Source organism: Haemaphysalis longicornis, unplaced genomic scaffold (assembly GCF_048455015.1).
Source record: "Haemaphysalis longicornis isolate Haplotype H1 unplaced genomic scaffold, Haemaphysalis longicornis Haplotype H1 scaffold_3, whole genome shotgun sequence".
In the NCBI taxonomy this organism is placed as follows: domain Eukaryota; kingdom Metazoa; phylum Arthropoda; class Arachnida; order Ixodida; family Ixodidae; genus Haemaphysalis; species Haemaphysalis longicornis.
Window position 1 is genome coordinate 226,862,884 of NW_027526335.1, and position 12,117 is coordinate 226,875,000.

At 50.5% G+C, this 12,117-nt stretch overlaps 1 protein-coding gene across 2 annotated transcripts in view; it reads right to left on the reverse strand.

Annotated features, from left to right (window-relative positions):
• The window catches only part of LOC144176026 (nitric oxide synthase-interacting protein), a 55,928-nt gene that overhangs the window by 27,202 nt on the left and 16,609 nt on the right, over nt 1-12,117 (reverse strand). For both annotated transcript variants that reach the window (XM_077705131.1, XM_077705130.1), the window contains exons 5-7: nt 10,921-11,042; nt 6,893-7,009; nt 5,204-5,274 (exon numbers count right to left, since the gene is read on the reverse strand). In XM_077705131.1, coding sequence (XP_077561257.1) covers nt 5,204-5,274; nt 6,893-7,009; nt 10,921-11,042 — 310 coding nt within the window. The remainder of the gene's footprint in view (nt 1-5,203; nt 5,275-6,892; nt 7,010-10,920; nt 11,043-12,117) is intronic.

Consider the following 12,117-nt stretch of genomic DNA (forward strand, 5'->3'; position numbering starts at 1 on the left):
AAACCAAGAGTACTTATCCGGCGCACCGTTTCGTCTTCATCGTCGGCAGGCAAACGTACGATTCGGTGGCGAACTTGTAACTGCGCTCCTCGTGCCGTTGCGATTGCGTTTTGGACGCGTAATATGTCTCCGCGAAGCCGGACGGGAACCGGGGCAACGCAGACAAGTCCACACACCATTCATCGGTCATTACGTTAGACAACACAGTACGAGACGTGCAGCGAGTCACCAAGAAGCGATAACACGCACGCGCAGCACCTTGTAGACACGTATTCCCGGCCGGCGCTATCCTTAAACATGGCGTCGAAGCGAGGGTTCGATTCGGCTGTGACAGAGGGCAGCACTTTTGCATAAGGCCTATTGTCCCAGAAATCGCCCCCCGCAAGAATTATGAAAATCCGTTCACAATTAACGAAACTATGTGCGATGAGAAATCGCGCATAATCGTTAACTCTCAACTCGACCGCGGACAACGCGACGAAAGCTGCGCGCTCTCTCCCGGAAAGGGGGGCGGCTCGTGGCGTTCTCGTCGGCGGCCTTCGATATATCACATGCCGGGTAGTTTTCTCCTTTTCTCCGCAACGCGGAGGGGCCTATTTCCGGTCTGGTGCCACAAAAAGCAGGCATGGGTGCCTGCTCGCAAGTGCGCGCTCGGGCTGGTAGGGCGTTTTTGAAGCAATAAACGTTTGTAGTTGAGTGGTCCCGTTGAAAGGGAAGTATTGAGCTCATCACTCAAACTCCGCGCGCACTCAAAACACAAAAGAAACGGCAAATCTGTGCCTACAGGTTCAGGCATAGAAGAGGTTCGTACACAGCGATGACGACGGCAGAAATGGGAGAATCCAGCCGCGAAGTTGACCAGTGACAGCCGATCGGGCAGCCATGGCCTATGTGACGTCCCTTAGGCCATGCCAGGGGTTGCATAATGAGGACAACTGAAGAGAGAGCGGTTCGTTTTTCCGCGTCTTTCAGATCGATTTGCGCGCTCACTGCTTCACGTGCACGTGTAATATTTGGCTCAGGTATTCCTGGCAGTGTAATCTAAACGTCGCGCAGGTTTACTTGCACTGCTCAAAGAGTGTTGCAGGGTCCCTCTAAGTTTTTCGCTGTGGTGCTTGAGTGGAGATGCACTAACCCAGCCACGCTCACAGCCAAGACAGGGTGGATGCCACTTGGCTGTTAGCAAAAAGGGAGGACAGGTAGCAAAAGACACCCTTGGTGTGTAGCTTGCCGTAACAGACTGGCAAGATGTGTGCTTGTCAATGCGAGTGGCAAGTGGTGATGCCGAATAGGCAGTGTGCTAGGCCTCCGGTGAGCATTAAATCACGCGAGAAATCTAATTCAGCCACCAACAAAACAGCCAACACGGAAGCTGCAGGGTAGCAGCAGGCGTCATGTTGCGGCACTCACCCCGGCAACCCAGGTCACGTCTGCATCACAACTCACGGCGGGAGCAGTCTGTAGCAAGGAAATATGGCACAGGGCTTCATGCTGCCTGAAAAGCTGCTAAGCTGAACCAGCCCTCAGTGAGAATATTATGCTAATGCAAAGAGAACCCACGTTATTGCGGTCGTAGTCTGTGATTTGTGGAGGACCTAAATGTAAGCCACCTTAGTTGCCGTCGCCAACGAGTAAAGACTCAGGGACATTGTGTAAGCTGAAACCCGTGATATTACATTTCTTTCTCGCCCACAATGACATCAAAAGCCTTGTAAATAGCTCAAATAGCTCAAATGTAGAGTGATGGGAGAGCGTGTTGCGCAGTTGCCAGCTCGAGGACCAGGAAGCCCTGATCTCTCGGGTGAAGGCGGCGGCGACCCTGCGCGGCCTACCGGAACAGGATGGCCACCCACCGCTCCTAACTCTTTCTCTCCCCCTCCCCTCTCCCTTTTGCTGAATAAACGTTTTCCAAAAGGCACCCAATTTTTCATTTTTCTTCCAAACCTCTTCATTTATCTCAAACACTCAAGCGGGTCAGAGAACCACTTCTTGAGCAGGGTATTATTTATTAATGGAACATTTAAATGCATTTTTTTAACAAAAAACTTAATTGTGCAGTGGCAAGGCTGTTCTGAGCCATGTCACGCCGGACTTATGGCAGAACTACATGCCGTGTATGGCGCCCATGGAGGCACAGAGCGCTTTGTCACAATCACATCAACACTAGTGACAGATTCCACTGTGGGTAAGCAAGTGAGAAACTCTGCTCAAACCCGTGCACACTCTTCGGATTCCACTACGTGTCTAGTATGGATTGGTAGTTCTTACTCTCGCATAGGTAGTTAGGGCACTGTGGCTAGCCTGCATTTCTTAGGACTAAAAACTACCCTCTTTAAAAGCTACATGATCCAGAATATTGCACGCACAAAAGAAGAAGAAGAACCAGCCTGTGCCAGGAGTAACAGCCATTTTTCTGCAAGCAGTGTGCTGCAGCCGAAGGCGTGGCTGGTGCATGCTTGCAACCGTGGAACGGAACAAAGTGGCTGCACAGGACATCAGCACTCCTTCATGGCCTCTTTTTAAAGCAGAAAAAGCCAAAATGGCCAAAACCGGCGCCGTCGCCCCCAACATCTCTCGCATCTTTCTAAACGCCAGTGAGATAAGGCCTTGTAAACATAACATCGGTGTTCCTTGACACCTTTCCTAAGCACTTGTGTTTCAAATAACTTGCCCCTTCAAGCGCTGCCTTGCCTTGCGACAATGGGCAGCGGGCGCTGTTCCCTTCAACGGTATCAACCAAGTTTTTGGCCTCGGGGCACCAGGTGAGTCACAAGGCTGACGCAGGCATTGTCGAGGTGGCAGCGTCAAGTGGTCCCTCCCCTCTCCGAGTGTGGGCATGACAGCCGCCAGCGGCAGAAACTGGGAAATCAGTGAGGGTGACAGGCCGCCTGCGGTGCGTACCTTCCAAACGTTCCCATAGGTGGTAGTGCAGCACACGTGTCAATCCACTAGCCTCGCTCAGTCCCACTTTTTACACTTTCTGCTAGGTGGGAGCTAAATGGGAGGAAAGGCCGGGTTTAGCTATTGGCTTCTGGGCATTTGTCTCTGAACACAAGGGTCATGAAAAGTGTGATCGTTCAGTTAAAAGGAAAGTCCGCTCAGCCTTCGAGGTCCCTTCAAAACACGCCTGCATTCGTAAGCTGTTGCAGGCAGTAGCCCCATCGAGTGGCTAGGCTGAACATGGCTGGCATGCTCATGTGATGCACTGCACGAGTTCAGATCCAGCATGGCTCATGCCTGGAGCTCGGGGCTCGCTCCGGCCTGTGTTTGCCCGGTTGGAATAAACCTATGCTGTGTTCTCATCCTCGACAGGAGCTGCCTGGCTCGGTCATTTCTGGCCCGTGGCAATGCTCTGCCTTGGCGGGGCCCTTTCCCGCTGCCCTGTCACGACCCCCTCGTGCCCCTCAAGGGATCCTCGCACCTGTTAAAAGGACACCAAAGTGACTTCGTCAAGCTCCGGTTTTTGCTCGCACTGCGCAGGCTGACTCAAATAAACACACTTTGCATCATTTATCCGGGCGATAAGGCGGTATTTGTTTCATAAAGCCAAGAGGAAGAAAAACTGCCGTGCACAGTCTGCGGCACCCGCACCAACTAACAGCAGTGACGTCAATACAAGATGCTACGTGAATGGATGATGTCCGCAATTAGAATTCAAACCAGCTTCGGTTTCGTTCTGTAAAACAACGCGCCTGGCATCCGACATTATTGTTGCATGAGCATTCTCGATATCCCAGTAATCGACATACCCCGCTTCTGCCAGGTTGTTGGTTGCAGAATGCGTCAGATAAGCCTGCCATCACCGCTTGGAATCGTAGCAATCAGTAGCCAAGGCAGTGGATGAACGCCCTCCGCTTCATTGCAGACGCTCAAACGCGACACGCTTTTCCCCAACCTTTGGAACTTCCCTGGCTCGTGCCTGTATCGTAATGGGTGAGTTCAAAATCAACAAAAGAAGAAAAAGAGAAGAAAAAGAAAAGTAAAAAAACGCACGTTATTCGGAATTCAAACTTGTGAATTGAAAAACAATTTACATAGTGCTCCAGACCACTCAGCCATAAGCCAGCACTGCTAGAGGCCGAGTATACAACTTTTAGCCAGTTTACGTTTTTATTTAGCTTTAGTGTTTTAAGCAGCTTAGGTGACTATTTCTTGAATAGCACTCGTGCAGGAAGCGTCCCCCAAAATTCCCACAAATGTCTCGTGGCTGCATTCCTTAGGTGGAAAAGCATTTGCAGATGTGTGGTTGTGCTGGTAACCACTGTGCTAGTTCACCAGCACAAAAAGTGCTTCCTGCACCATGCTTTTACGCTGTAAGGTAAAAGTTTTGGTTGATTTTATTTACTTAGTACCTATATTAACCTCAGTGACTGTTCTCCTGTCTTCAATTGGCCTTTGATTTTGTACCCGTGAGTGTAGCGTCGCATGCACTCTTGTGTGGAGCACCTTGGACTTAGAGCTTGATGGTCTGCAAACTAACAAACTAAAGGCGCACTCTTTTATTCACAAACGTGTCGTGGCTTAGTTTTAACTGACCGAATGCATTGTGATGACAGGCCGGTGGCTGGCTGACTAAACATTGGGCTGACTGATTCTGTCGGAGGGTCGGCGAGCCGTGCAGTAGCGCAGTCAGGCCAAGCCATCTTGTTTTGTTGTCATGTGAAACGTCACAGGAAATCGGCAAGGGGGATGCAGAGAGGAGGACAGCATTTTCGAATTGATTTTTCCACTAAATAAAGTTGCGTAAATGCAGCAAGAGGGATCGAAAGGTGGCCCAGAGACTCCAGGCTACAATTTGTGCTAGTAAACAAACTTGGGGGTAAGGGGTGTGACAAGTGTGTGGCGCCCCCTGACCCTAATCTCGGTTGGCCGCTAAGTTCGGTGGCCCTGCCAGGCTCAGTGGGAAACATTGTGCACGGCTGGCAAATAAACATCGCCAAGCACAGCCGCTCGCGGTCAGTTGCCGTCACCACCAGCACACCGCGGGTCGTCGGTCGGCTGGAGGGTACCCCGACCCTCCCATGTTCACGAATGCGGGCCAAATCGTGACAGTTTACAGTTTGCTCCAGCGTGCCTTTGACTGGGGCACCCTAATAGTGGGGCCTTCAAAGCGAACAATTGCACCCCTGGACCCCCCCCCCCCCCCGTTGTGATTGCGGCTGTCACAAGTGTTCTGCGAGGGAAGAAGCAGGACACTACTCACGAGGTCTTGAGGGCCGCGACGGGCACTGAGTTCCCAAGGATGTCGTGGGTCACCGCACACATGTACCGGGCCTGCACACCAGTCACTGCTGTTAGAAACAGGGCAGCCACGTGATCTGGGGCTGCCAGTGAACGGACATGGCTGATGCAGCACAAGTAGCCACAAATCAGTGCTCCTTTTCCTACGTGGGGGCACGCTGGTTGCGTTGTCGCGGGTTACACAATTACAACAGTGCCCCTCGAGAAATGGAAGCGCTTACTGCATCTATGTGCACTATGTCAGCCACAGCTGCTTGCACGTAGCTCAAGGTTAACAAACTCAGCCAGCATCTTAGACCGCAGTAGCTGTACAGTGAGGGCCAGTAGAAGCACGAGGCCCTTTCCCCAAACAGAGCCCTCCCCACCAGCCACATCATTCTTGTCAGAGTGATGCCCGCTTCATTACAAAGCACCAGCAGCATCCCCACCCACTGCTCACTTTTCACTGAGCACTGCACCGAGGCCAAACATCTGGGTGCAGTGAGTGCGCGAGCACGAGTGCCCACTTGCCAGACAAATGCCGCAGCGCCCTACGCCTCTGGTGATGGCTGGGCCACTACAGGAGGCCGAGTGAAGTGGTCGAGAAGGCCGGCACAATTTGAGCAGAAGCCACTCCCTGTCCTCTTGTCACCCTCCTGGCAAAAATGAGTGCCCAAGGGACAAGAGGGGACATGCAAGGCAGACACGTCCTGTCTTCCTTGCTGTCGTCACTTGCACTGACCAACTCTTTTGCTTTGCGCTTTGTTCTCCTTTGCTTACTGTGACGGTGAGCTCACCTCCCTTGCCACAGCCACATGCACACCTGACAATCATCATCATCATCACCACCACCAGCCTGTCTACGCCCACTGCAGGGCAAAAGCCTCATATAGGCAATGATATCCAACTACCCCGGTCCTGCGCTAACTGTGACTAATTTATCCCCGCAGACTGCTTGATCTCATCTGCCCATCTAACTTTCGGCCGCCCCCTGCTATGCTTGCCTTCTCTAGGGATCCACTCTGCCTGAAAATGGGTAGCCGCAATGCTGAACCTCCCAGCCTGCCATGTAAGGCAAAGCCCCTTGTATGCGAAGCTGCGGGTATCGCTTGATAAAGCAGGAAGTTGCCCCTACTGATTGGTGCACACTTTCTCAACCTGCACACTTGACTGCAGGCGTGTTGCGGCCTCCTGTCGTGCAACACTGGCTACCGGCACCCATGCAGGACAGGGGGAAATAGCTGTGTGGACTGGAAAAGAACCCACCATCTCGTTCAAGGAGATCATCGTGGAGTACTTAGGGCCTGCAAATTGCCCTCCAAAATTTTGGGTTTCTCAAGGACTGCTACAAAGACTGCTTGCACCTACGGCACTGATTTTCCTTACACCAGGAGCAACAATGTGAGCACAGATCACCAACATCCTCAGCGACAAGAGAAAAAATAAAGTCAGAGTCCCTTTTTTTTGGTTTCCCTCAGTTAAAAAAAAAAAAAAAAAGCCTTTCAGTATGTGACATGCTTTGGGAAAGAACAAAAGTTCTGGCCAACAGAAGTAGTTTATTCCCGCTGGGAGAAAAAAGCCTGCGCACTTCTGCAAACTAGTGAGAGACGCACTCAATCAGTGCCACTGACTGGTGAGCAGAGGGGATCGATCCCCCTTGAGAGCTGCTCACCTTCTTGGCGATGAGCGAGGCCTTGTCGTCGGGGTCGACCACGGGTGTGAACTTGATGGGCACCAGGTCCTTGGCCTTCAGGGGCTTCCCACTCATCGGGCACAGCACCACGTTCTTCTGCATGCATGCGCGAGTCACCCCATCAATGCACTGTTCACTGCACCAGGGGAGGCACGGCCCAGCTCGTGCTCCGTGTTCCCAGGCAAATGACCCGCATTGTTCTCTAGGAAGAGAGATGTGCCTCTTTGCACCGCCCTGCTCGCCAATTTGCGTGCACAGCTACATTTGGTGGACTGCTAGCGCGAGTATCCCGGACCACCTCCGCATGAGCAGGCCACAAGCCCATCATGTCCGCCATGGAATGGTTGAAAACGAGAATTTTCAAGCCCGGGATAGCATCAAAACTCACTGGTGGTCAGATTGACATCATTACGGTAGCTGCACCACAACGACCTTCACCATAAACCACTTGAGGCTGCTCAAAGCTCGCAAGGAGCACCGGGCAATGTCTACGGAAATACAACCGAATCAAAAGTGGTGCCGTGCCGCCTTACTACACTGCCACTTCCAATTCACTGCACTGAAAACATTCTCAAAGCTTTGGCCATGCTGCATTCTTGCGCATATAGCCCACCCCTGCAAATAGCATGCACCCCCACCTCTGCCATCATTTGTTTGCAACTTTCAATAAAATTGGTATCATTGTTATCGGGACACCCTTTTATTGAGCCACCCTTAAAAATAAAAGCTCAATAAAAGCACCCTTTTATTGACCCACCAAATCTGCATTTCATCTCTGTGGCTACATTAACAGCACAGCGCGCCATGCAGTGAATATGTGTTTCAGGGCAAAATTCCTGCACTACTTGCGCCCCAGACAAGGTTCCTATTATTGGTGCAGGTCGTATGCAGAAGCGTACATATGGGTGGACAGTGCCACTGAGGATGCTGCTTCACTGACCCAGCCAACCATCAGTGCTCATGCCTAAATGTTTCCTGTTTAAAGGGCCTCTCAAAAGACTCTCCCCAGCTGAGAATCAAGCTCCAAGAGGCTGAGAAAAGAGGTGCTGTGATGGCCAAGGTGACAGGAAATGCAACAGCCGTTTGGAAACTTCCAGGCTTAACATGCTCCACTGGGAACAAAACATGAGGAGGCATGAATACGAGTGGAGCCCCCCACCCTCAAATGCTCTGCATCTGCTACCTGCGCGCGTGTGTGCGCAAACACCTGCAGCACGTGTTCAAAATACACTGTTGGTGCAGTGCCAAGATCCAGGGGCGTAGCCAGGGGGGGGCACACCGGGCCCGTGCCCCCCCCCCCCCCCCCCGAAATGTTTCTTTGCCAGGCTGGGGTGCGGTTTAAGTAGCCTGAAAAACCGCCTGAAGGCGCGGAACCTGCAGTTTTAAGGACATTCTTGCTCATATACAGCTGAAAACAAGAGCTACGTCAATGTCTGATCCCGGTGCCCGCTCCAGATGCTGTACATGTCAACATATACAGCCCGGCTGCATTTCGCAGCGCCAGATACACCAAGAAGCGCCGGGAACCTGCTGGGAAATGGCGGAACAGCAGGAAAAGCCTCATATAGGCATACATGTGGTCTGGACTTTAGCATGTCATTCCTTGTCTTTACACTGGTACAAAGTATAATCACATGACAGAGCATGTTGCTGTATTTTGTTCAGTCAACTATCAATCCTTGATATGTTTATTTTTCTACCGAAACCGCATTTCATTGACTATTGCAGTTCCATAATTTCTGCTGCATATTGCTCTGCCCATCTTGTATTTCCTCCACATCAACAAAACTACACAATTCTCTTTATTGCGCAGCTTTGTCTATTTGGCACTATTCCATTGTTTCCTTGACCTCCCTCTTGGTTAGAATCAGCATTCCGTATTTGCTTAACCAGAATTTTACTGAAGCCATGTCTGTTTCGATTTAACGGATAGAAATATAATGAAATTTAAGAAACGTGCAACAAGCTCAACATTCAACAGCAGTGCAATAAGGTGTTCCGCTTAGCGCAAGTTTACTACTCATGTTACTAGCACAAAACATAATGAAAGGCCATTACTTAAGGACAAAGACACACGATTGCTAGCTTCACCGCCATAATATACGAATGTGGCGCACGTACAGTCCACTGCGATTCAAAGGTTATAGCGCGAAAGCTACTCTTTCAAACGAAGCAGAGAGGACACCAGCTTTAGCAAATATTCCATGACAGTTTCGTTATCGTCGGCGTAGATAAAAGCAACCAAGTGTGTGCTTGATGACAGCGAATGTAAAGCCTGAAACCCAAAGGGTGGCAAGTCAGTCGTGCAGGCCATTGTTGTAGCATGGAACAGCCAAGAAGGGGGAGAAGAGTGTGAAATCTTGATTTCCATGGCTCCGAAATGAAACCGTAGGACGGTGGCACGCTTGGTTGCTCGATGCTGGCGCGATAACCTTCAAATCGTGCTCGACTGTACTTCATAGCTGATAAGAAAACTTATTAGTACCTTTTCTAAAGGAAAATCTAAACACGCTATTCTTGATAGTAAACATTCAGTGTTGGCCTCCATTTCCGCCTGATGAACTTTCGGGATCGCCCGCTACTCACGAGCGCACTCATGACCACGCTCACGAGCGCGTGCCCGCATAACCGCCTGCTCTACGGACGAACGAATCACCCATGGCCTACCAGTAGACTGGCGAACGGGAATTTAGGTGATCGTCATTATCATCATCATCATCATCTAAGCTCCTTAAGGTGGGCTTTACTGTTAGCGTTCGGCATGCACAAATCGCATGTTAAAGTCAGTTATTTCAAGCTTCGTTTGAAAAACAACGCGCAAGAAGCCTTGCCTACATATTTCCCCGTCCCATCTTTTGCTCGACTGCGCCCCCCCTCCCCCCCCTTCCCGAAAAAAATTCCTGGCTACGCGCCTGCCAAGATCCATGCACCTAAAAGTTGCACAGCCGGAGCAGCACCACCCCACCACTGTGATGGGCAGTCGCCGAGGTGAATCCCTGAATTGAAATGTGCACATTAGTTGCATAGGATCAAAGACTCGCCACTGCATTTAGCTGCTGCCCGGCATTATTGCCTCGTTCATTCCATTGGGTGAAATGTTTTGGAGTAGCTTCAGCCACAGCGTTGACTCGTATGTTTATGTAGAGTGCAGTGGTCGAAAACTACTGGGGGGTGGGTGCTTCCCGTGAGTATGCTAAACACCCCTTTTCAGACGTACACTTTTGATTTCAATCCCACACACAATTCTAAATAATGCCTAATTGTATGCCTGAGACCAGCACTTGTGCAAGCTCATTACAGATCATCTTAGATCATGCAGTGAAGCTAACTGGAAGATAAACCCTTGGCAAGCGCAGAATATCGATGTAAAGGAAATTCTGCCTGAACGTGCAGCTGCTGGTACACTTTATTTATAATGTCATCCCACAACAGCAATTTACATGCCGCTTTCTTGTTTGGCACCGATTCAGTACTCAAAGCTTGTTTGTTGTTTAATTGGCATGGCATATTGTAAAACAAACTTTATGCAGACTGGGGTCCCACGGTGATGTACTGAAGTGCTGATTTCGTAAACGAAAATTTAGTACAAACATTTAGATGCTGATTTAGTGTGTGAAGAATTAGATTTTCTGATTGGCTTTGTTTCCCTTGAACTCTTTGTGAGCTGCCACACTAGGAAGTATGCTAGGAAAGCCTGCAAGGGAATGCTTGCTAGATCCCTTCTTCGCTCCCTCTCGGAGTGACTGTACAGCTTTCACAACTTTCGCACAGAAAAATCTGCATTTACATGACACGGATGTCTAGCACCTGTATACGACCCTCACAGTATGCAGGTTGCATAGCCAGGATTGCATGACTGAAAAAATTTTTTACACATGGGTACACTTTTCCATTGGCACATCCTTTCTTGCACAATTTTAGATTTACAACGAAAAGAAAGGAAAGGAAATAGGAACCCAGCCATCCACCCGGCCTGCTGAGAGCACCCAGAGCGGGCTTGCACGTACGGGCTTCTGCAGGCGGTCCTTGCTGGCGGAGGGCGTGAGTGCAGGCACCCAGAAGCTAGGCAGCTGGCCCTCGCGGCCGTTGGCCATGTTGGACACGCTCGCCTCCTCGCCCCCGCTGGCATCTGCACGGCCACACACGTGAACAGCTTAGGGTGAGAGGGCAGAGGCATTCCATACCCCACAGCACGAGCTTCAGCTCAACAGTACAAGAGCTGGTCATCCACGCCAGTACACCGCAGCAGTGAAACCTTCCACCCTCATCCAACCATCTCACTGTTCACACTGGCTGGAAAGAGCAGTGGCACACTGCATAGAGGACAGACTGAAGCCATTCAAAAGCATCAAGGCTCGTGGCAAAGCAACGTTACCAACCCCTTCAAAAGTGCAGGGCAGTAGCAAGGTGCCTCGGGTGTTCGACTGGCCATTCATGCATTCACACTCGACCCACTCAGCAAGTGCTTACACGTCATCAGAATTTTGTGACCAGCTCGTATTTTCTCAGCTAGGCAGCCATTTTCAAATCCAAAGCAAAAAGCAAAACTGCAGCGGAGCTGCCGAAGGAGATGGCCACACGCGTGGAGTCGACGCAAGCTATCATGCCCCAAATCCCACAATGCCACTGCACCTATGTGTATTTCTACAATCAGCAGGGTAAGGGTTTCGGCGAGTCGGTGCATGGCGAAGTTGTAAAGCACTGGGCAAGACGAGGGTCCACAACGCAAAGGAGACGCACAGAGCACTGTCCTTGTCCCTCATCTCGAAGAGCGCTTCAAAACTTCGCTATTTCTGCGATGTTATCAGCAGCAGTGAGTTTGCGGATGATGCGGCATTATTGAAATTTAGTTCTGAGAAAGGTAATCACAGACACCAGCCTTGAACGTTACACTGTGGCTGGTTATGAGTGGGCTTGGGTTTCTTGCAGTTTGCAGTCAACCCAAGCCAAGCGATGGCTTGGCTTGACTGCACTACTGCACGGCTTGCCAACCCTCCTACAGAATTCGTTGGCCGGCCTTAACACGATTTGTGCCTGGCAGAATGTGCCTTTGGTTGGTTAGTTCGTAGACTGTATCAGGCTTAGTAAAGTCTACGAAATCAAAGTAGCTCCACACAACACAACACACAACGCTTTGCTGACTGGTACACTAGCAGAAAAATCTAAGGTGGGAGAGGAGTCAGTGAAGTTAATATAAAATACTA